This window comes from Ahaetulla prasina, chromosome 1 (genome assembly GCF_028640845.1).
Source record: "Ahaetulla prasina isolate Xishuangbanna chromosome 1, ASM2864084v1, whole genome shotgun sequence".
Taxonomy (NCBI): Eukaryota; Metazoa; Chordata; class Lepidosauria; order Squamata; family Colubridae; genus Ahaetulla; species Ahaetulla prasina.
In genome coordinates, this window is record NC_080539.1 from 316,752,172 (window position 1) to 316,777,599 (window position 25,428).

General features: G+C 40.5%; 1 protein-coding gene across 6 annotated transcripts in view; it reads right to left on the reverse strand.

The window, feature by feature from the left end:
• Positions 1-25,210, reverse strand: part of EGLN3 (egl-9 family hypoxia inducible factor 3) — a 56,028-nt gene extending 30,818 nt beyond the window's left edge. Inside the window, exon 1 of one of the 6 annotated variants that reach the window (XM_058162242.1) lies at positions 24,452-25,204. In XM_058162242.1, coding sequence (XP_058018225.1) covers positions 24,452-25,048 — 597 coding nt within the window. In that variant the 5' untranslated portion in view covers positions 25,049-25,204. Of the gene's footprint in view, positions 1-22,413; positions 23,640-24,451 lie in introns of those variants that run through there. The other 5 variants (XM_058162239.1, XM_058162240.1, XM_058162241.1 and 2 more) reach the window with 5 other exon arrangements.
• Between the last annotated feature and the right edge of the window lie 218 nt (positions 25,211-25,428).

Consider the following 25,428-nt stretch of genomic DNA (forward strand, 5'->3'; position numbering starts at 1 on the left):
CTCTCTCTCCCTCTCCCTCTCTCTCCATCTCTCCATCTCTCTCTCCCTCTCTCTTTCTCTCTCTCCCCATCTCTCCCTCTTTCTGCATTACTTGTTTTCAGAAAGTGAGGATATGTTTGCACTACCCTTTCTTTTATTTACTTATTTTGGTTGCTACTATATTGTAATTTTTAAAAAATTATTTGTCATCACCTCTTCCCCCTCTGCTCCCAAAAAATCAGCAGAGAAATGATTAAGTGTTACCATATCAGAAGAATTTCAGATCAAATCCTTCTTTCTAAGTCAATCTGCTACTGGGTGAGAACTTTGCTTGCTCTGGCAGTCTGTAGTTGGGCTCAATTTTCTCAGCAGGTTTACTCAGAAATAGAAATACATTTTGTGATGGCTGGATGTTGTGTCTTCCTCATATAATTTCTAGTCAGTAGAAAAAGGTAACTGTTTCAGGCAGATTCATTTCCACTCTGATCAATGGTACCTATGGAGATCATTAAACTCAGCAAGATGGTGGATGGAGTGTTAAACACTGCTCTTTTTGTACATGCATAAGTGTCAAAGATTCAAAGGGGGTGGGACTTATAGAGCACCACTTCATCCACCATCTGGTCAGTGGTACATGCAAATCCTGCAGAAATCTCAGTTTAATACTGCAATTTGCAACCTTTGTTCTTCTGAGTAATATTAGAAACAAGAAAGAGGTTCATGAACAGAAGTCTCATGGAAACAATGATTTTCAACCTATGAGAAGATTGCGATCTGCTGACAGAGAACATCTCTGAAATACTTTCAACTTGGTAGTTCCTCATATGAAATTAGTATGAAATTCTTAAGTACAGATTACACTAACCATGCACGGGGACAATAGTAGCTGGTATGAATGCACCTAGCCAATAAGAATAATTTTTACTTACTGACATGTCAATGTTACCTTAAAAAGTAACATGAGCATGATCAATGGATGCAGTGGTTCACGCAAGGGGGAGTCAACAGTAGTCTCAACATGAATAATAAACAGCCAGTCAAGATCGTGAGAAAGGAAGAAAGGACTTCATTGATTGCTACATTGAAGTGAGTCTCATTATACAGATATTCTGAAGGATCATGGCCACAGACTTCACAATTCAGATGCAGAGAGAGACAGAGCACCCAAATGTGAAAGTGAAAATGACAAATCCTAGAAACTCAAACCAGAAATCTTCAAGATAAGGATACAATATCAATACAAAACATGATTTATAGGTTTCCTAAATATAATCACTTCAGAGGTGAGAACCAAGTGGTTTTTTTAATAAGCAGGTAACAACAGCCTAAAAGTAAAGCAGAAATGGATTCTGGAAAGAATACTTGAGCCATTGGCAAGATTACTGAATCTATCCAAGCCTGATACTGAATTACACACTATAATACACCTGTAAGAAATTGTAAAACTTTTTTGTTTGCAATGTACACAAATATTCTGCCAACAGACTCTATTCAAAGAAACGCAGAGTGCATGGACACCCTAATTCATTCGCATTTTGAAAATTGGATGCAACATCTAAATGAGATTCTGTATATATACAATACGGGAAGTTACAACTGTAACACATATGGAACGATATACCAGGAAGGAACTGTGGATTGTCCTTCCCTTGCTTAACCCAAAAACACTTCACTATTTACATCTTTTCTTATATTAATGGTAAAAGCACATAAGTTTCTGGAGCCTTATTGTTTTTTACATCTCACTTTTTTCTTTTCCATTTTGAAACTCAGAATAGCCATCTTACATTTTCTGTTGATTATTTTGCTCATGTTGGTTTTTCCCCCCCCAATTTCTTATATTTATTCTATTCAGGTTTCCAAGATCAACAGTCCAATTAAAAAGTAAATTTCAAATAGATTTGTTTCAGCATTTTTAAGAGTACGTAGGAAGGGACCAATTTCATCTGATCTATTATAATATAATATATACATTATTATATACATATTGCTGGTGCTTAGTAAGATTAAATGTCAAAATATTAAAAAAATACAGAATAACAAGAGTTAGAAGGGACCTTGTAGATCTTCTAGTCCAATCCCCTGCTCAAGCAGGAGACTCTATACCATTCCAGACAAATGACTGTCCAATCTCTTCTTAAAAACATCCAGCATTGTGGACGGAGCACCCACAACTTCTAGAGATAAGCTGTTCCACTGATTAATTGTTCCCACTGACAGGAAATTTCTCCTTAATTCTAGATTGAATCTCCTTGTTAATCTTCCCTCCGTTATTTCTTGTCTTGCCCTCAGGTGCTCTGGAGAATAGACTTACTCCTTCCTTTCTGTGACAGCCACTCAAATATTGGAAGACTGCTATCATGTCACCTCCAGTCCTTCTATTTGTTAGACCACACATTCCCACTTCCCACACCATTCATCATATGGTTTAACCTCCATCCTCAATTATCTTTGTTGTTCTTCTCTGCATGCTTTCTGGAATCTCAACAACTTTTTGTATCGTGATGACAAAAATTGGATTCAGTATTCCAAGTGTGATCTTACCAGTGCAGTATAAACCAGTACTAACACTTCATGTGATATTGATTCTGTTAATGAAGCCTTGAGCTGCATTGGTCTGCAGCACACTGCTGGCTCATCCTTAAGTGATTGTCGCAGTGGCACAGTGGTTAGAATGCAGTACTGCAGACTACTCCTGCTGACCACTGGTTGCCAGCAGTTTGGCAGTTCGGGTCTTACCAGCTCAAGCCTTCCATCCTTCTGAAATCGGTAAATGAAGACCCCCACTGTTGGAGACAATAATCTGACTCTGTAAACTGCTTAGAGAGGGCTGTAAAGCACTGTGAAGCAGTATATAAGTCTAAGTGCTAAGTGCTATTGTCCACTAGGACTCCTAGCCCTTCTTACAGGTACTACTGTTGAGCCAGAATATTTTTTTGCCTGAATGTAAAACCTTACTTTTCTCACCACTAAATTACAATTTGTTGGATTGGACCCAGTGTTCAACTCTGGCAAGATCTTTTTGGTTCCTGAGCTTAAAAAGCGTTGGCTATTCCTGCAGCTTGGTGTTATTTGCAAATTTAATGGGTCCCCTTTTATGCTTTCATCTAAATCATTTATGAAGATATTGAAAAGTACTGGATTTAAAATAGAACCTTGAGGTACCCCATTGCTTGCTTCCCTCCATGTCAATGTAGTTCCATTGAGGACTACACATTGAAGGCAGCTGGTCAGTCAGTTATAAATCCATCTGGTGGTGATGCTGTCTACTGCTCCACATTTTTCTATCTCACCAAGAAGTAGAGTGCAGAGTTCTACTTTGTCAAATTTAGTCATAAAGGCACCCTCTTGATATAATGTGGCCACGAAAAAAAAATCTAGGATAAACATAGGCAGTTTAGGAAGACTGCCTACACATTTCAATTCTTGCAGTGACAACACTTTATCTCCTTCTATGTAAATGAATTATTGTCATTTATTCCTAGGATAAAAATTAAAATGTTGCACTTCAGATCTTCACCCTGATATTAGGTGGCTTGGCCCTTCCTAATGGGATCAGGAAAAAGCATTTCTTAGAGCTATATAAGATTTTCCACTACACACACACAAACATCATAACAATGGGCACACTGATAGTTAATAATCAACTTCAATTACAAACTGTACTAAATCTGTGCTATAAAAGCAGACTCTAGACCAGCAGACAAACCAGATAGGGGGGTCAGGTCTGTTGCTAATGCAATGAGATTTATATCAATGGCTCATTGGTGTTACCCAAGTAATCAATGAGAAATAAATGCCTTAAGATGTATAACCTACCATGGAGGAACCCTGATTATTTCCTAGTTCATCGATCATGCTGGAAACTGCTACACGAAGAAAGCAAGAGTATTAATCTCCTAACCCAAGAAGCAATGACACCCCCCCTTTCCCCACACCTTTTTCTCTTCAACAGATACAGCTTTTTTCCTCAAATGGAGATATATAAATATATATGGTTTGTCCTTTGGATATGGAACCTAGAGAGATGCTGCCACCATCTGACAATAAGAATTGTGTTTTAGATATTTAAGCTACAGTTACCTCAGTTTAGGTTAAAAACAGGATGTAGTAGAAGAGGCAGTCAACCACAGCATTTTTATATTAAACTGTCTATGAAGACTTTCTTACATTCTGTTTAAATATCAAGGTGACACTATAGCAAAAAAAAAAAAACCAAAGAAAAAAAACACCGATTCAGCCCTCAATGTTGAAAATATTCCTGTGAATACATAATAAGACAACACAAATGACTCCTCCTGGCTTCTGACTACATATGGGGGCCAAACATTGCAGAAAATAAACAACTGAATGTATTGTAATGTAATTGTACTGTATTGACTGCTTCTTTGTTTTAAAAGAAAAACTTTGTTTTCCAACCAGATTTTCATAATTGCACTAAAAGCACAAAAGCATCCAAGCGATCCACAGTCTGTCACCATTTAGAAAAGGACAAAACACACATTTCAGATGTTCTCCTTGTTTCCCAGAGTTACTTAAGCCCTCACTTCACAGAATAGCTCCTTGAACGCCTAAAGGGGACTTTTCAAAAAGCTCCAATTTTTGACAGGCAGAAATTTTCCCAAGGGCAGAAGCGCTTACCACATCAAGGCCTTACTCTGTAATACAGGAATCTGACAATTGTTGATATGCTTACAGAATCAGTCAGCAAACACAAGGCATTTCTATGTCCCTTTGTGCTGTGCTTTCTACAATATAGGCCCCAATCTATACTGCCTCCTAGAAACAGTATTCCCGAAAACAAAACCAAGCCTCTGTTTGGGGCTATAAAATTGTCCCTAATCTAAACTTAATGCTGCCAAACACCCTGTTGTAGCTAAACATTGTAATTACCGTATATACTCGAGTATAAGCCGACCCGAATATAAGCCGAGGCACCTAATTTTACCACAAAAAACTGGGAAAAACTATTGACTCGAGTATAAGCCGAGGGTGGGAAATGAGGCAGCTACTGGTCAATGTAAAAAATAAAGATAGAGCCAAGTAAAATAACATGAATATTTATTTGAACGAAAAACAATAAAAGTGCAAAAGGGGGAAGGAGGATTCCCAGCTCTAAACAAAGGAAATCCCGGAATGCCAGCGCGAAAGGTGGTGCTCGCGTTCCTCCTCCCTTGCCCAAAAGCCCCAACATGATATTGGAATTGGATGCCATTATATACCTGCTGAGGGGATAATTTGAATAACTTGAAAGATATAAAAGCTCTAAACATATTTGTTTAAAAATCTAAAATCTATACTTAAAATAAATGAATATAAAGTAATAAAGTTCTTTAAAGTTGTAATTCACTTTGCTGCTGAAAAAGAAAGGAAGCTTAACACCTTAAATGGTATTTATTAACTGAAATATCATCAAATCAAATATATAATGAGGTATATTATAATGACCTTTGTTTTCAGAAAGAAGCATGATGGAAGTTTTTCAATAAAGGGAAATATAGAAAAACTTAGTGTCATGCTCATATATCATCTTTACAGATGTTGTTAACACTATACTATGGCAGCATATGATGGTACAATGTTTCAATCAATTTCAGGATGAAAAACTCATCAATGAGGAGGAGGAGTATAATTTATTAACCTTGTATGATATCAGTTTCTCAAGGACTCTAGAAGGACCCGAGGAAGAAATCTCTGCCCCCTCCCCACTTTCCCTTTCCAACCCAGCCTTCCAAGGGGACCCGAGAGGAAGAAATCTCTGCCCCTCCCACTTTCCCTTTCCAACCCAGCCTTCCAAGGGGACCTTGAGGAGAAATCTCTGCCCCTCCCACTTTCCCTTTCCAAGGCAGCCTTCCAAGAGGACCTCTCGAAAAGAGCGAAAGCTTTCTCCTGGTCGCTTTACCACCACCATACCCTCCACGCCGCCATCCTAGGCTGGGTTAGAAACAAGGAGGGGAAGTTCAAGGACCACATCGATGGCACGAGCTCAGATTGCCGGCTGGGGATGATGGGCGCTGCAGTGCGATCTCGGGAGAGACTAGGGGAAGAAAGAATGACTGTTTCCCACACCCTAGGATTGGGAAAACATTGACCCCCTTAGTTGCGGGAGAAGGGTTGCGCTTCAAAGCGGTCGCCTCCATCCATCAATCCATCCTTCCTTCCTTCCTTCCTTCCATCCTTTTTTTTTCCCAGCGAGCGTGCGTGTGTGTGACATGCAAGCAAGACGCCTCACGGGCATGTGAACTGGGTATGTCTAGTTTAGGGGTGACATGATAGGAACATTCCAATATCTCAGGGGCTGCCACAAAGAAGGGGGAATCAAACTATTCTCCAAAGCACCTGAGGGCAGGACAAGAAGCATGGGTGGAAACTAATCAAGGAGAGAAGCAACCTAGAACTAAGGAGAAATTTCCTGACAGTTAGAACAATTAACCAGTGGAACAACTTGCCTCCAGAAGTTGTGAATGCTCTAACACTGGAAGTTTTAAGAAGATATTGGATAAGCATTTGAAGTGGTATAAGGTTTCATGTAAGCAGGGTTAGACTAGAAGACCTCCAAGGTCCTTCCAACTCTATTATTCTGTTTTTTTGTTCTGTTTTCTTTCTAATCTATCTATCTATCTATCTATCTATCTATCTATCTATCTATCTATCTATCTATCTATCTATCTATCTATCTATCTATCTATCTAATTAGCTAGCTAGCTAGCTATCATTATCTCGCTTCAAAAGACAAAACCTAAACACGAAGTTGTAGCTGAATAGCCCTACATAATTTAGCTTTTTCCAAGCTGGTGATTTCTAAAGGCTTTGAAATGCGACTTTCCTCATCCTCTGCCAGGATAAGCTGATGTGCTCAGAAGGCTGGGAATGGTGGCATTTCCTACATTTCTTGTGGGCAGAAGGTGGACCCCTTTGTTTCCTTGAAAACACCTCCCAATATTTATTAGAGTGACTTCTCTCCCCAGAAGAAAGGTGCGAGCGCTGTTTAACAATCCCGTCAGCTAAATCCTATCGAGTCAAAGGGGCCAGTCAATGGGGCTAGGATGAATTCTGGGTCACCAGGGACCCTTTTTTTGTGCCCGTTCCCCAACCAGGGCGGGCCAAGCAGCCGCTCTTTAGCGGCTCTGGAATGGATGTTGAGGTAACCCAAGAGGCAGCCTCTTTTCAACTCCCCGCCTTTTTTAAACGCGTCCTGCCGGGCGGCGACAGGACGCGGACACCAAAAGCGGCGCCTGCTCTTCTCCGCTTTTATTTTATTTTAGTATTCAATCGGCAGCAGAGGCTCGAGCCTTCTGGGCGCCGGAAAAGGAGCCGAGGAGCTGCAGCAACGTTGCAAGAGAGCCGAAAAGAGGGGTGGGGGAGAGAAGCAAAAGAAGAAGAAGCAGCAAGCTTTCCAGCCGACTTCGTGTGGCGCGAGAATCCGATCCACCGCCTCCTTCCCCGGCCGACAGGGCTGAACTGCCGCTGCACCACCACTTCCCAAAACAGATTTCCAGACTTGGAAGCAGCCCGCCACGAAAGGAGGAGGAGGAGGAGGAGGAGGAAGCGGCGGCGCCGGCTGCTCCTGCTGCTGTTTCGCTCTCCGCCCCTTCCAGCGCCTTGACGCAGAGCGAGAGAGCAGAGAAAGGAACCGCGCCGTCCGACCGGCTGTGTGTGTGTTTGTGGTGGGGTCTCGTCCCAGCCACCCACCCACTCGCTCCCTTTCCTCTTCGGAGCGTGGGCTGATCTTAGAAGCGCTGTCGGCGGGGCCGTCGCCTCCTCCTCTTCCTCCACGCCGCCTCTTGCACGCCTCAACCCCCATCCCCCACCCTCTCCGCGTGAAGGTCACCTCCTCCTCTTCCAGGCGGCGGCGGCGGCGGCTCAGCGGGCGCCACAGCCGGCAGCTCCGCTTCCTCCCACCTTCCTCCTTGCTAAAGGGCCAAAGTCGGCTCCCCGCCCGCGGGACCGAGCCAAGCGGTCGCAGTCCAGCGAGCGGTGAAAGCGACATGCCGGCGCCGCTCCGCTTTCACCGTTCGGCTGGACTGCGACCGGCTTGGCTCGGGTCGCAGTAACTCCCGCCAGGCTGTGCCGAAGAAACCATTTAAAAGCCCAACTTCTGAAGCACGGAGGAGAAGAAAGAAAGCCCTGGCGGGGCTTTTAAATGGTTTCTTCGCGCACAGCCTGGCGGGAGTTACTGCGGACCCGAGCCAAGCCGGTCGCAGTCCAGCCGAACGGTGAAAGCGGAGCGGCGCTCGGCATGTCGCTTTCACCGTTCGGCTGGACTGCGACCGGCTTGGCTCGGGTCCGCAGTAACTCCCGCCAGGCTGTGCCGCGAAGAAACCATTTAAAAGCCCAACTTCTGAAGCACGGAGGGAGAAAGAAAGCCCTGGCGGGGCTTTTAAATGGTTTCTTCGCGCACAGCCTGGCGGAGTTACTGCGGACCCGAGCAAGGCCGGTCCCAGTCCAGCCGAACGGTGAAAGCGGAGCGGCGCTCGGCATGTCGCTTTCACCGTTCGGCTGGACTGCGACCGGCTTGGCTCAGGTCCGCGCGGCGAACTGCTCAGCCTTGGGCAAATCCCGCCGGACGATCTCGCCGCCTCTTTGGCGTCTCCTGTGCGGGGTTCCCGAAGTACATCAAGACGTAGACTCGAGTATAAGCCGAGGGGGCGCTTTTCAGCACAAAAAACGTGCTGAAAAACTCGGCTTATACTCGAGTATATACGGTAGTGAAACAACCACAGTATTTCAACGACCATATTAACTGCTGTAAATGCAATTGATTTTTATTGTCAAAAAATTACTTTTGTTGCAACACATTATTACTCTGATTCTGTATAGGTTTGCAGGAATTTACTCCCACTCGTACAGAAGCAAGTGGCAATTTTTTTCAGCGAAACCTATTATGGAACAATGCCTGTGACAGCTAAAAGGAAGGATGGCCAACTACAAAGGGGATATCGACTTGGATCTCTAAACTACAGCAACTTTGTTATCATTGCCCATTAAATTCTGCATGCTGATGCTTTTGAGAAAACAAAAGGTAAAAGTAATGTGGAATTCAAATGTCATGATTTTCTGGATCAGTCAACCAGTTAAGATCTTTGCTGCATCCAATTATTAAAGTAGATGGGGCAGAAATTTGTGCAAAGGCGACAGACAGCTGTCCTGGGCAATAAAAGTGACCTTTGGCAAAAGTTTCTAATTTAAATTGCCAAAAATTCAAGAATTCAGCATCTGTTGCCTATACTTAATATAATATCATAAAGATAAGGTTGTTGGCAATAAATATGTTATATGAGATAGAAACTTAAGTTAATATGCTGGTCCAGTGAAGATTAACAGGAAGAATAGCAATATGACTATTTTTCTGGCCTGGGCAGATGTGCAGGCCAGAAAGGAGCAGAATTACAAGGGAGGGAGGGAAGGCGGCCTTTGGATCATCAGACTGACCCAGAGCAGCAGCAGCAGGGCGAGGGGCAGGAGCTACCAGCCAGGAGTGAGGGCGATTCTCACGCTGCCGCTTCTGGCCGGGAAGCTGGAGCAGAACCGCTGCCACCCCTCCGCCACCCCTTCTACCAAGGGAGCACGACTGCTTCCCGGCCGACGTGTCTCTTACCATGGCACCGGACAGAGGTTCCTCCGGTGCAGACTCAGCTCCTGTGTAGCCCCTGCTGCTGCTGCTCTTCTGGGGCGCACTGGCCAGGCACTCCAGACTGTGGAGGTGCATTGGTGCCATGGGCTGGAGGGCTGAGGCTGTGCAAGAAGCCTGCTTGGGGAGGGAGGGAAATCCTGGCCCGCCTGTCCTGGCTGACAGCCTAGGAAGCAACTACCGGGATCCCTTCTCTGTGTCTTTGGGCACGTGAGCTGGTCTTTGCACATGCCTGTGCACCAGAATACCAGACCAGGTGGCCAGCATGCATATGTGCGCATGCGCACACATGTGCTCCGGGCAGCTACTCTTTCAGTTTCTGATGCTCCTGCGCACTTGAAACCCAGCTGGCTGGTGCACCAGAACCTAGAAGAGCAACAGGTGATGGCTCTGCGTGCCACTTCTGGCACGCATGCCATAGGTTCGCCATCACGGGCCTAGGGGAAAAACATTACAAAGCTGAAGCAGAGTGTATTGATGTCAAAGTAAATGATTGATTAAAAATAAAGAAGAACAAACCCTTTTTGGTATGTTGTTAGTAAGGAAGGAATGAAATAGAAGAAAGCATTGCTCTGCCCCTCGGAATGGGGATTGTCTCTCAGACAGCAGAATACGGAATAAGTGTCCTACACAAACAAACACAAAAAATATTGGAATGGAGGCTTAGCATTCTTTGGAACTTGAGTCAACCTGACCTTCCCTTTGTGGGCTTTCTGAGGTTAGGATTTCTTCCAGATGTTAAAAAGAGCTGGCTCTTAGAATCTCCTTCTTCAAGGTCACAACCCTAATCTCCAGCTCCAGAGAGGGGGAAACAAGCACATACTATGTTCCTTGGGATAGTCTACATATATTCTTCAAAAATGAAAAACAACATGAGCTTACATACACCAGCACAATGGATTGACTGGATGATGACTAATGTAATTCAATACCACAGACTATAAATCATAGTGAGGGGTGTCTTCCGCAAATTTTCCTTTGCCTTTTCATATGAAAAGTCAACCTAACGTATTTGTAGTGTTATCAGAGGGTCGACCCAAGACATTTCAATCTCTAAAGACGAAAAGCAAATAGTAAACTCCCCATAAACCAAGGTACAAAGTATCTTAAGATTTGGCACTTGAAGCAGAATTCCCATAATGGTCAATCCCTAACACTAATTAAATAATGACAAAGCCACTTTCCTTAACCCCTACAGTCAGGTGATTGAGGTGAGCACCTCACTTTTCCTATGAAAGCCTCCTTAATCTGGTAGTGTGGAGTTTTCCAGAGATGACCTTGGAGAAATTGCACAGCAACAGTTATAAAAGCAGGTTTTCAGCCCCAGAAATGAATATATTAGAAAGACACTTAAACTGGCTTTGCCTTAACTCCCTAGGATATAAGAGGGAGAGAAAGAAAAACACAGACAGCTTTCAAGAGCCCATTACTAAAGCTTATCTCAATAAAGTATACTTTCAACCATTCTTGAAGAATCTGTTTCTTGACCTGATCTACCTGGAAGATATAATAATAATAATAATAATAATAATAATAATAATAATAATAATAATAATAATAATAATAACAACAACAACAACAGAGTTGGAAGGGACCTTGAAGGTCTTCTAGTCCAACCCCCTCTCCTGAGTGACTGAAAACACATGTGTGCAGCTAGAATACCGCCGTTCCAATGTATCTAGAGGCCTTATTTTGCTATACATATATAAAATATTATAAGCCAAGATTTACAATTCAGAATATTTTTTTAAAATCCTCAGATACTTACTTCTTGAAGAGTTTTTTAAAAATAATATTAAATTTAATAAATTCATACAGCATTAAAACTAGTAAAATGAGGCTTTACTGGTTTTATCATGTATTTTACTGATAACCTCTCTACTATAAATTCTTATGACAATGAAAGAGATAGGCTAAAACAAAATATTCATTTTTATATACTATCCCAAGTAAATAGTCAAAGAAAATATCATACTTTTAAATAATTTGCATAATGTCCATTCAGTCCAACTGGACTTTTTCTTTTAATTTTCAGCATTGACTTAAAAATTATTATGATTATCATACAAAAGCCATATTGGTGCACTGGCGCAGTGGTTAGAATGCAGTATTGCAGGCGAACTCTGCCCATTGCAAGGTTGACTCAACCTTCCATCCTTCCGAGGTCGGTAAAATGCGGACCCAGATTGTTGGGGGCAATATGCATATTTTGTGCATAAGAGCACAAAAGTGCCTACCGTTCCTGTCCTACTGTTCCCTTCATTATATTAAATTAATATAGTTGATGCATTTTTTTTACTTATATATATATATATATATATTCTTCAAAAATGAAAAACAACATGAGCTTACATACACCAGCACAATGGATTGACTGGATGATGACTAATGTAATTCAATACCACAGACTATAAATCATAGTGAGGGGTGTCTTCCGCAAATTTTCCTTTGCCTTTTCATATGAAAAGTCAACCTAACGTATTTGTAGTGTTATCAGAGGGTCGACCCAAGACATTTCAATCTCTAAAGACGAAAAGCAAATAGTAAACTCCCCATAAACCAAGGTACAAAGTATCTTAAGATTTGGCACTTGAAGCAGAATTCCCATAATGGTCAATCCCTAACACTAATTAAATAATGACAAAGCCACTTTCCTTAACCCCTACAGTCAGGTGATTGAGGTGAGCACCTCACTTTTCCTATGAAAGCCTCCTTAATCTGGTAGTGTGGAGTTTTCCAGAGATGACCTTGGAGAAATTGCACAGCAACAGTTATAAAAGCAGGTTTTCAGCCCCAGAAATGAATATATTAGAAAGACACTTAAACTGGCTTTGCCTTAACTCCCTAGGATATAAGAGGGAGAGAAAGAAAAACACAGACAGCTTTCAAGAGCCCATTACTAAAGCTTATCTCAATAAAGTATACTTTCAACCATTCTTGAAGAATCTGTTTCTTGACCTGATCTACCTGGAAGATATAATAATAATAATAATAATAACAATAACAGAGTTGGAAGGGACCTTGAAGGTCTTCTAGTCCAACCCCCTCTCCTGAGTGACTGAAAACACATGTGTGCAGCTAGAATACCACCGTTCCAATGTATCTAGAGGCCTTATTTTGCTATACATATATAAAATATTATAAACCAAGATTTACAATTCAGAATATTTTTTTAAAATCCTCAGATACTTACTTCTTGAAGAGTTTTTTAAAAATAATATTAAATTTAATAAATTCATACAGCATTAAAACTAGTAAAATGAGGCTTTACTGGTTTTATCATGTATTTTACTGATAACCTCTCTACTATAAATTCTTATGACAATGAAAGAGATAGGCTAAAACAAAATATTCATTTTTATATACTATCCCAAGTAAATAGTCAAAGAAAATATCATACTTTTAAATAATTTGCATAATGTCCATTCAGTCCAACTGGACTTTTTCTTTTAATTTTCAGCATTGACTTAAAAATTATTATGATTATCATACAAAAGCCATATTGGTGCACTGGTGCAGTGGTTAGAATGCAGTATTGCAGGCGAACTCTGCCCACTGCAAGGTTGACTCAACCTTCCATCCTTCCGAGGTCAGTAAAATGCGGACCCAGATTGTTGGGGGCAATATGCATATTTTGTGCATAAGAGCACAAAAGTGCCTACCGTTCCTGTCCTACTGTTCCCTTCATTATATTAAATTAATATAGTTGATGCATTTTTTTTACTTATATATATATATATATATTTCTTCAAGATATGTTGTTTTATCTATGACAATTGTTTGTGTATACTGTTGTGACAAAAAGAAATTTAAAAAAATATGCTGACTGTATGTAAACTGCTCAGAGAGGGCTGTAAAGCACTGTGAAGCAGTATGTAAGTCTAACTGCTATTGCTATTATGCTATTATGAAAAGACAGTGACTTTCCTTAGTGTCAGGCCTAGAAGCTTTATATTAAAATGTATTATTTTATCCCCAAAAATATAAAAGTAAAGAATGAATATATTTTTATTTTACTATATTCAGGTAGCATAAACAGCCTGCAATAAAATAGCTTTTTAGTTGTTTATTTTTACCATATTCAGAAAATCTTGCATTTCATACAAACCCCTTAAAAATGAGATGACAGAAAACTGCTCAATCCCTAGTACATCTGCCACATATGCTCAGTGACTTCAAGATGAACATCTCATATGAAACCTATGCTGAGACAATTTTTTCATATACTATTCAATTGTATGGTTATCTTGGATTATAAATTGACATCTCAAATTCATGAAAACCAGGGATTACTTGCTAGATTGTAACCAAATGATAGTCAGCTAACTATTTTCCCCACCCAAATATCACAGGCAGAACAGTTCACATTTAATTAAGATGCCCAACAAAGACATGTGGTAGGGGGAAAAAATACAGGGACATCTATGTAAAGAGATGGAAAGTTATTCCATCTTTTATTCTGTATATAACACATGCCTAAAACAACCAGAATGTAAAACAACAGAACTATTAATTTTCACTTGCTACTAAGACACAATTAACTGCTGTCTGACCTAAGATGAAAGATCTCTGCATAAACTGTTTCCTCTTAGCACATTCCAGATTTTTTCATTTACTTATGCCCATAAGCTTATGAAAGAAGAATGACATTTACTGAAGCAGCTGATTCAAGAAGGAAATAAAGATACCAAGGAAATTTGTAAACTCAATTAGACACCTGGAATTCCTTTTCCAACCAAACAGGTTTGCCTTTCAGCAGATACACTTGTTCACATCAATCAGCATAATGAACATCCATGTCTTTCCATTCATTAGGGATATTTTTCATGCATTATTCATTTTGAAAGCATTTCCGGGGGTGAAAAGGATTATAATAAAACATGTAAGCAGAAGTAGATTATCCCATACTTTAACAACCAATGTCCATCTCCTCTAATATCCTCCAGATGTATGGAGACTGTAACTCCCAGAATTCCCAGGTAGTAAATGTGCAGCACATTAATGAGGAATTCTAGGTACCAGGCACCACAAGGTTCTCCTCTGAACTGTGTGGGTTTCCACAAAGCTAAACCGTAAAATGATATCCCATACTTTAACAACCAATGTCCATCTCCTCTAATATTCTCCAGATGTATGGAGACTGTAACTCCCAGAATTCCCAGGTAGTAAATGTGCAGCATTAATGAGGAATTCTAGGTACCAGGCACCACAAGGTTCTCCTCTGAACTGTGTGGGTTTCCACAAAGCTAAACCGTAAAATGATATCCCATACTTTAACAACCAATGTCCATCTCCTCTAATATTCTCCAGATGTATGGAGACTGTAACTCCCAGAATTCCCAGGTAGTAAATGTGCAGCACATTAATGAGGAATTCTAGGTACCAGGCACCACAAGGTTCTCCTCTGAACTGTATGGGTTTCCACAAAGCTAAACCGTAAAATGATTTGTCTGAGTTTGGAGAATTTTAAGGCTCAGAGGAATACATTATATGAACGCAGACTTTTGACAAACCATGCTTGGTTATGTCCGTACTAAGTTGCAAACATCATTTGTTTCTTTTTGCATATTATGCATGCCCAACAATTTATCCAGCAACCATAGTTAAGCAAAATGTGGGTTATGATGAATGTTCACTATGCTCAATATGACTACACTTCAGCTATGGTATTATCCTAAATAGTTTCCTTTATGGAATGGAGAGAAATCTCTTCAGAAGGAAATGACACCCATACAGAATTTCATTCATTTCATTCCAGCTTAACATACCGTATTTTTTGGAGTATAAGATGCACCTTTTTCCCCCAAAAAAGAGGATGAAAATCTGGTTTCAGAAGCTGAAAGAAGCTTCAGAAAAGAAGCTCCCAAACACAGCTTCAGAGGCTTTTTTCTGAAGTTCTGTTTTGGAGGCTTTCAGAGGCAAAAAAAAGTTTTTTTCTGAAACAGAGTTTCAGAGGCAAAAAAAAAAAAAAAAGCAAGGCACAGAGCTCACAACCAAGGAACCTGTTGCTAAAATTCACCTCTGGGAATAGCTGATTGGGGGCATTCGGGGAGGCCAATCTACCTGCCAATCAGTTTTTTTCTTATTATCCTCCCGAAAAACTAATGTGCGTCTTATACTCCGAAAAATACGGGTAAATACTGTAAACCTATTTATATGGATCCTTTTCATGAATTCATTGTGTCAAAAATGACCCTAATCCTATGCATATTTAGTTGGATGTAAGTTCTTCTGAAAATATGACTTTTTCCAAATAATCTTTATTTTTTCATTGTAATGCAGACATCCGCATGAGCCAAAAGGTACTGGATGCAAATTCTGTATGCTGAAGGTGGCAGACAGACTAATCAGAGAAAGGAAGCCACTCACTATCTGGGAAGCAAACATCTAAGCATTGCAAAGATCAAAGATAAGAGATAAGCACAGTATGAAAAAGATGCCATTTGAGATGAACCCATTTCCATCAAAGTGCAAAAAATCACTGGAAACCCAAAAATGGGAGAAGGAAAACCTTAAATCTACCCAGGGAAAATCTGGAGTGATAGAGTGTCTTGTGGAGGAGAATGCTACATAAACACTCCATGTTGTAACATTTTATTATTGATAATGTAAGATTTTTAAAAATCACAACTGCTATAGAAAATATTTTGAAGACTGGGCAGTTTTCTTCCATTTGTGATACCAAATAATATTCCATTTAAATACACAAACTGCACATGCACAGGGTTATTTCCAACTAATTGGTTAACTTTTGAGAATTAATACATTTTAAACTGTTACATTATTAATTTCCTGAATGAAATCAGTAAGCCATTTTGATATATATATTGTTAACAAGCAAGGCCATGTTAGACGTCCATGTCCTCCAGATGTTTTGGAACTACATTTCCCAGAATTCCCTGATAGCAATGAGGAATTCTAGAGGCCGGAATATCAATGAGAAATTCTAGAGGCCGGAATATCAGACACCGGAAGACAAGAAAGGATTGTTCTATGCACTATGGTTCACACAACACTAAACCATAAAATACTTTGTTTGGGTTAGACCAGGAGTGGTCAACCTTTTTATACCTACCGCCCACTTTTGTATCTCTGTTAGTAATAAAATTTTCTGGTTCCACAGTAATGCACCATGTATCGTCTGTGCATGCCTCTCGCGCATCATGGATTGGGTTTGAGGGGAGGGGCGCTGACTACCAGCTCTGCTTGTCTGTTACAGCTGGGTGGTGTGGGGGGAGATGCGTGAGCTATTCTGGGACGAGGCTCTTTTGTTTGCTGTTGCACTATAGCGCCATTTAGTTTCACTTACGTAATGTAAACTAAACTCATGCATGGGCAATACAAATAGTATATTTTCAGAAATTTAAATTGTCACGGGGAATTTTATGAAAACCTAATGAAAATATTTTTAAATAATGCTATGAATTTTTTTTTAAAAAGTCAATTAAATTTTAAAAAAACGGAAAACAAAACCCCTACCGCCCACCATGAAAGCTGGAACACCCACTAGTGGGCAGTAGGGACCAGGTTGACTACCACTGGGTTAGAGAATGTAAGGCTCAGAAGAATGCAGCAAAATAAAAAATAAAATATAAAAATTAAGAATGGTTCATCAAAATTTCAAAAATATATTTCAAGGTTCTTTTAATGCTTCCTAACTATTTCCTCCTTTTCTTCTAAAAGTATTTGATGATGGATGTCACTGTTTTAGTCTCCACAGTAGGTTAATTTGCTTCTACTGAATTCACAGGAAAGGTTGCTTACAGAGTCAAAAACGTTGGTTCTATTTTATAGGAATAAGAGCAGAGTAATAACCAGTGGCAATACTGATTTACAAGCTGATTAAAACTAACCTGCTGCTATATTTTGATTCCAAGAAAACAAAATAAAAAGGCTGGTATACCAAGAATCCAGATAAAACCATAGGGCATTTAAGTGGCATGACAGATAAAAGAATCATTTATGGAGCAGAAGATGAGAAACATATAGAATGTGGGGCCCGTTAGACAATTAGTTCTCCTCAAATGATATCCATAAAACTGGATTATCAGTCTTCATAAAAGATTTTTCTATTTCCCAGCCAAAAGATTCACCCTCAGAAATGTGTACTCTACCATAGTTCAGGTCAAGACTCAGGTCAGGTCAATATAGACTGCCCATCTATATTGATCAATAATTTCTATAGCAAATGTCACTCTACAGTAACATTACATTTTAAACTCTGCCTTTTGCAAGGACATTATGACTAAAATATAACAGAGTAGTTGAAAAATTATACCGTTATATAGATCTTCCTGAATCCAAATTAAATATTCTAACTTTTGCATGAAGTTTTTAATAGAATGGGATGTTGCTTTTGCCACACAACTGGATGCAAGCATTTTCAAAACAGTGTTCTTATTTTTCCACATAATTCTAGAGCTAGGTCTCCTTGTTCACACTGCTTAAATCAAGTTAAATTAGATTGTTGATTAAGATGAGAGAATATTTTTCATAATCTATTTCTTTTGAATAGCTCCCTATGATAAAACTGATACCCTAATTTTAAATATAATAGCACTGTGATATTTAAACTATAACCACTGGCAATACATGGACAATGCATGATACACAGACACAATGAACTAAATAAATCACCTATGCTGTATTTCACTTTTTAAAAATGCTGTTAGAAAGATAATGTGAAAAGCATGTTTTCCATAAAGAAAACAAAAAACATAGAAGCCGGGGGGGAAAAGACAAAACAAAAAGAAATAAAACCACTCAAAAGCCAATACCTGAAAACAATATCAACTAATCTTGCTTGACAAAAACAATATAAACATTAGTTTTGATACAAAGCCACAGCAACCGTTCCGGGATCTCTGCCAAAGCTGAATTCATCTGATATTATAAAATGATTTTTGTGTTCTATTTACAATTCTAGTAATTTTGGTCCAGTTTGATGAACATGGGGCAATAACACGTGTCCTTAGTTAGAAAAAGAAAGACAAACTGTGTATATTTCTCCAGGATCATCTACTGTAAACTACTTGCAATGCTGCTTTCCAAATATGAAACCCTTTTGGGACTTACAATAAACAACAGTAGTTTCAAAGGTGTTAAGTCTTCAGCAGTGCAATAGTGAATCTTGTTCACATTGCCACTAAATTTTAAGCCCAGAAGAGAAACACATTCACACTTCTGAAGCTTACAGATCTTTGGGATTTAACAGTCACGGTAATTCTTCAAGATACGCATAACAGTCATTATGAGTTGGATCCAAAACAAGGTTTCCGCAAATTGATATACTGAAGTTGAGATGAGAATTATGACAATCTTACATTCATTTGATTCAGTGCAACTTAGTTGTCTTAAAATCTTGCTCACATCAGACCTTACCTATACTTACCAGAGGTGACTTATGACCATTTTTCACACTTACGACTGTTGCAGCATCCTATGGTCACATGATCAAAATTTGGATGCTTGGTAAATGGTTCATATTTATGACAGTCCCGGGGTCATGTGATCACCATTTACAACTTTCTGACAAATAAAGTCAATGTGGAAGCCAGATTCCAGTAACACTACCATGTTACTAACTTAACTGCAGGGATTTACTTAACAACTGTGGAAAGAAAGGTCATAAAATGGGGCAAAACTCAGTTAACAACTGTCTGATTTAGCAACTGAAATATGGGCTCAATTGTGATCATAAGTTGAGGGCTACTGTACTTTTCCTCTGACCTGGCAAAAGCAATGGAATTATATCAATGCAAGATAAACTATTAACTATTATGTGAGACGTTAGAATTTGGCAATTCTTTAAATGAGAAGTAAAAAGGTGCTGCATTTGCACCCTTGTACATTCCAAGCATCGTTTTAAAAACATTGTGTAACTTTCTAAAATAGAATTAGATTTCTTTAGAAACTCATGCAAGCAGGCCTTAATGTTCTCCTAGGATTTGTTAACATGCTAACATTATTTCAGTTAACGCCAAGTGAGAACTAACCAAAAGGATCTGATCCACCAAGTTTCACTTTTGATTGTGATGGGATATAAATGCAATAAAGCATTAAAATATACCTGCCCAGCATTTTTTTAAGCTAGTGTATAGCAGTATGTAAAGATGATGAATTATAAATTTAAGATTAGGCGATCAGGACACAATTATTTTGTTTTTAATTACTTTAAAGTAACTTTAAAGTACTTTAATAGGAAATGTTGACTTCTGTGCCTGTATAAAATGTTATCTTAGTCTGTTTCAAACTAAGAACAATGTGACGCTTATGCTTTCAACTATGCTTCTTAGTAACAGATATACTTGCTTATACTTGGTTTTTTGAAATGGAAAACATTACCATAATTACTACTTGCTAGTACTGGTTTTACATAAACACTCCAGGTTGGTTTTATAACTATGTAATGCCTGACGTACCTAGACAGAACTAAATCTTACCATGTACAAAGACACTTGTTCCCAAGATCATAGCTCATTTAAAATAATTATTTTAAATTTGCAAAATTTTGTAATTAAATACTTCTAGTGCAAACATAATAAACTTCTAATACAAATATAAAACCATCTTTGGTTGCAATGTACATTTGATTCTTCTTAAAATTCCAACCCCTGGAAATAGCTTTAAGCAAAACTTAGATATGTCTTTCAAATGTTGTTCATTAAAAAATTCTTGGATTAAAATAAAGTCATACCCCCTTATATTTTATAGCTGAGATTCTATTTAATATTTTTCCATCCTGCCTGAGACTTCTAGTTGTTATTCCAACACAACAAGAAGGCACCAGAAACTGCATCACTGTTACCAGAGGATATGACTAGGCCATTTCTTCAACATTCTAAGGAAATCAGGAACACCCTATGGTAATGTGCATTATTTGCATCATGGATGACGTTCTCTTCCCTTCCATTTTTAGGGCTAGCCAGCATGACAGGCTCTGCACTGTCCTTAGGCTATAATTAGGTCAATTGGATAGATGAAGTTTGAATTTACTATCATGGAACATTAATGTTTAGTTCCTACAAGGCAAAGATCAGCTATATACTATGACAGCTATATTTAATTTTGAAAGTGATTGGAGGAACATGAAATTTTCTGCATTAGGTATTACAGTACTATGGCAGGAGGATAAGCTTTTTATGTTTTTAATTATATGCACCTTGTCATTTGGGCAGCCTACAAGTTTAATATATTATTATTACTGGTTTGTCCCACAGCCAGTGTGTGTGTGTGTGACATAGTACCTTTTAAAATAATGGAGATTTACTGAAACATCTCATCAGCAACGTGTTGTGACAGATGGGTGAAATATTGCAAATAACCAAATCAATTAAACTGAAAACCAAATAACAAGAACTTGGCTTTCCAGACATTCAGTCAACCATTTTTTCAAGGTAAGTCGTTTTCTCAAGGTTTCCTGTGGGAATCTACTATATGCAAGCAGACTTTTTTGGAGGGGAGGGGGTTGGTTGGTTAGGAAACCTTCACACTGTAAATAATAGGTTGGGTAACCAGGCACATACTGTCCACAAAATTTCTAAGCACCTTTCATACTGAATTCAATGGGATCTAGTTCACAATAAGTGTGCTTACACCTGTCACTTTGGAACCTTAATTGTCAAGAAGAAGAAAAAAATATGTCTAGATAAAATTCTGATCAAGAGTTCCACCTGTGACCCTAAATAATGAAGCTTTAGAAAAGTTAAATTTTATATTCTGTATACTAAAACACTAAAAGAAAAAGAGCTGTAGAAATTCTGATTCATTCAGTCACTAGCAGAAAGAGACAGGCTTTTGAGTAGGATTTTGTTCAAAAATTTAAGTGACACAATTCAGTTTTCTACTTCTTTGCTTTGAGAAATTCTTTATGAATAAAGTTTGATACAAGGGGGAAATACTAGTATGGCTATTAAGGCAAGCCTTTCAGTTACACCAGTGTGATCATTTAATAAATTTAATAAGTTATTATTAATCTTTCTAAGTTAATAAGTGTTAACTGAGTGTTCTATGTCCGTAATCCTAAACACATTTACTAAGCGGTACTTATTCTGAGTAAACACCCATTGGTTCAGGTTAATAAAAATTTGAAGTGGTGTAAGAGTTACATTAAAGCAAACTTCAAACATTGGGAAGAATTAACTCTTGTGCACAAACATTCTGCAGTATCAATTAATTTATTAATTACTATGGATTTTGTTTATATATTCAGTTGTGCAGTGGACTCTATTGGAATATATATGCATAAATTAGAAAGGTAATAAAGTTAATCCCTCAAGACAAGCTAAAGTAGCTTGATAAATACTTGATATGTGAGCACAATAAGCAAAGTCAAGTTTAGTTGAAGCAGACTTTTGCAAAGTAAGGGTGCTGTCTAAAACAGCACTAGAAAACTTTTATAGATATATTACAGGGTTGGTATTATAATTGTTGTTCAAGAACTACTTTTAAAAACCCCAAACAGAAGAAATACTCTGATTTGTCCCAAACAGAAGAAATACTCTGATTTGTCATCCAGAGTAATATAATCTTACAAAACTTAACTTCACAAATTGTACATTCATTCATTAGTTTATGGAGTACTTTAAAATACAAAATTGTTAAACTGACTTTGACATCACAATGGATCTTATTTATATGATAAAGTTAAGTTCAAGATTTTGAAAAAATGAGAGAGAGAGAAAGACTGAAATGGCCCTCTATGTGGCACTTTAAGATCACCAATTATTCCAGAAGCAATAGTGGAATGAATGAAATAAAACCAGTAAGTCAAACATCCAATGTCTTATTTTTAAAGCTCTTACCTTGGACCTTTCCTTGACATAGTATTTACCCAATCTACTTCCACAAAACATCACCAGCCTATCTACCAGCGACAAGAGAAAGTTGATGGCCTCGCATCCTTCCTCGGTGCCTGCGATCCATTTTATCTGGTCTCCTCGCAAGTGTCTCTTGGAGATGCCCTGGCGCTGGCCGGCCAGTTGACCGTCCTGCAATTCCCCTCTATAATGCATCTGTTTCACACATTCCAAAACGCAGTCCCCTATTATCTCGCCCAAGAAATTGTCCAAGTAGCAAAAGCCAATATCGCGCAAACAAGGTACAATGTAGTCCAGGGCGATTTTCTCTAAATCTAATCTCATAATATCGCCCAATGGCATTTCAGTTAACGCGATTGATTTCTCACCTCTCAATAATGTCCGAAAGAGCAACCGAGCATTGGATTGGTCCCAGAGGCTGCTCGGGTATATCGGTTATTCTAACGAAACGAAGCGGCCGCTCGCTGAATGCGTATCTAACCCTTAGATGTCGGGATGGAGAACCGCAACCAGGCAGGAGTTGATCCGTGTCAGGGAAGCAACCAGGCGGAGCGCTCAAAAAGTTTTGCCGAAGTAATACTCGGGTCTTCCGTGCAGCCAGCGGTCACCGTCTCCGCTCCTCGACACTCCTGGCGACCCAAGCAAGGTTGGAGAATGGAATGAAGGGCGACTCCCCCACCCCGGGGCTACCTTCCAACTCCTGTAAGAGTAGCACCTTGGCCGACGGACAATTGCCGAAGCTCTTTGCTATCGGTGTATATCAGTGTGAGAAGTGAACACCACCACCACCCTTTTTTTTTTGGATAGGATCACTCCCCCTTTTGGGGAGCCACGTCCGGCAAACTCCTTTCCAATGTATTTTACCAAGGCAAGCAGATGGGGCCCCCTCTCTGATTTAATACGTCTGCTACGTGCAGGATGTGTTCCCAACTTCTACAGCCAGCGGCACGTGGGTGGAGCCCCGGCCCAGAAACAATCTCTGCCGCGCGCGCCCACACATCAACCAAAGGGAAGCGTGGACGCAGCCAATCAACGAAGAGACCAGGTGTGGCTTCGGACGGCGCTTCCAGCCACCCTTCTCCTCCCCCACCCCAATTTACGGCTGGAATTGCCGTGGGGAGGGCAGGGGAGTCGAGTCGAAGAGCCGCGTGGCTGTAGGAGGCGTGGCTTGAGGCTTGCCAGCCCTGAAGACCACACTCCGAGGGGGGCGTGGTCTCCGCCATTGAGGAATTCTACCCCAGCATGTACGCGGGTCACATACTACAGGCCAATGTAAACAAACGGGAGGGAAAGGGTGTAAGCGCGCAAGTGACAGGGGAGTTTCTTTTGGCAAATGAACCTAACCGAAAGCGGTTGAGTTTACAAGCGCTCAGCATTTTTCCCCCGGAAGGCGTCTTCCCCCTTTTTTTCCCACACTTGACTTTCTGCAGACAAAGCCTTCCAGACGCGCAACAATTATTTTATAAGCCACGTTAGTCGTATTTTAACGTTTTAAGTGCCCTAGTTGCAGATGATGCATCCAAAAGGCTCCTACGATTTTAACCGAATGGATACCTCATCTCACATATGCCATCAAAAAAAAAAAAAGTAAAATACCCCCCCACCCGATTCTTGCTGGGTAACAATATAAAAAATCAACAGGATGAAAACTTTTTGAATTAAAACTCTTCGAGATGTACCTCTGATCAAGTGTATTTGCATGTTTCCGAAAAAGTGAAATGAAAGAGAGAGAGAGAGAATTGCTCTTGATGTTGCGATAATACTACTCCTCGTCTGGTTCGGAAATCAAGCACGTGTAACTCGTAATATCTTGTGTGAATTCGACCCTTAAACTTGTATTTTACTAAACGAATGGATTAAGGCATTTAAAAGAGAAAAATAATGCCAAGACAAACAAAGATACAAGAGTGAGCAGAACGGCACAGCTAAGAGTTCAGACTCCAAGTGACAGCGAGATTAGAAACTTGGGGAAAGTTGTTGGTAGGAAGTGAAGAACAAAGTCCTGGATACTGAAACTACTAACCTTGTGTCTTCCTCTAATTTTGTAATGCCCCAGCTTCCCATCTGCGTACATGATGAGCTTATCCATTTTTTTCAGGAGGTAGCCTATGTTCTCACATCCTGGTTCACTGCCCTCTACCCACAAGATCTTGTCCCCGCGGATGGCTTTGTTGCTGCCCAGTTTCTGACTCGCCAGGGCTCCGTCCTGGAATTTGTCACTCAGGTGCAAAGCCAGGACTTCTTGGAAGATTTTCTCGGCTATCCGGGATCCCAGGAAATGATCTACAACGCACAAGCCATAGGCGTTCATGCAAGGCACTATATAGTGTAAGACTAGCCTCTGAGCATCTCGGCGGTGCTCTCGGACGGGCGCCCGCTTAGGCGCCGAAGGGCCGGAGGGCAAGCCGTCCTCGACCGCTCGCACTTCCCCCGAGTTTCCGGGAGAGAGGAGAGCTCCCAGGGAGCCCCTCGCCGGCCCGTCCGGCTGCTCCTTTCGCCCGGCTCGGTCCCCATCCTCGCTGCTTTCGGGGTGACCGATGAAAATCTTCCTCATGCTTTCTACTGAGTCGCCACTGAGCTCGGTCGGAGGCTGCCCGGCTGCTTCCCTGCCCGAGGCCATCTGCAGGCAAGTCAGATCCGCCTGGCGGCCGGCATCGCCTTACTAAGGCGACGGCATGCCGCTGCTGTTGCGTGTGGCCCTGCCCGAGCCGGCCCCGTGCGGGAAATGCCATGTTCGCCGCACACTACCGGATACCAGAGGACAAGCCGCTCGGGAGCGTGCACACGTACCAATGGGAGCGAGCGGCACATTGCCCTCCCGCCCTCCGCCTCCCTCGATCCCGCCTCCTTCTCGTGCCGCCGCCTCCTCCCCCGCCATCCCTCGGGGACACGGGCTGGGAACACGCGAGATCCAACGAAGCGCACGAAAAACTCCCGGGCAGTGCTGGACGTGCAAGGGAGAGGAGGGAGTCTGGGATTGGTACGTGCCCTTTCTAGTCG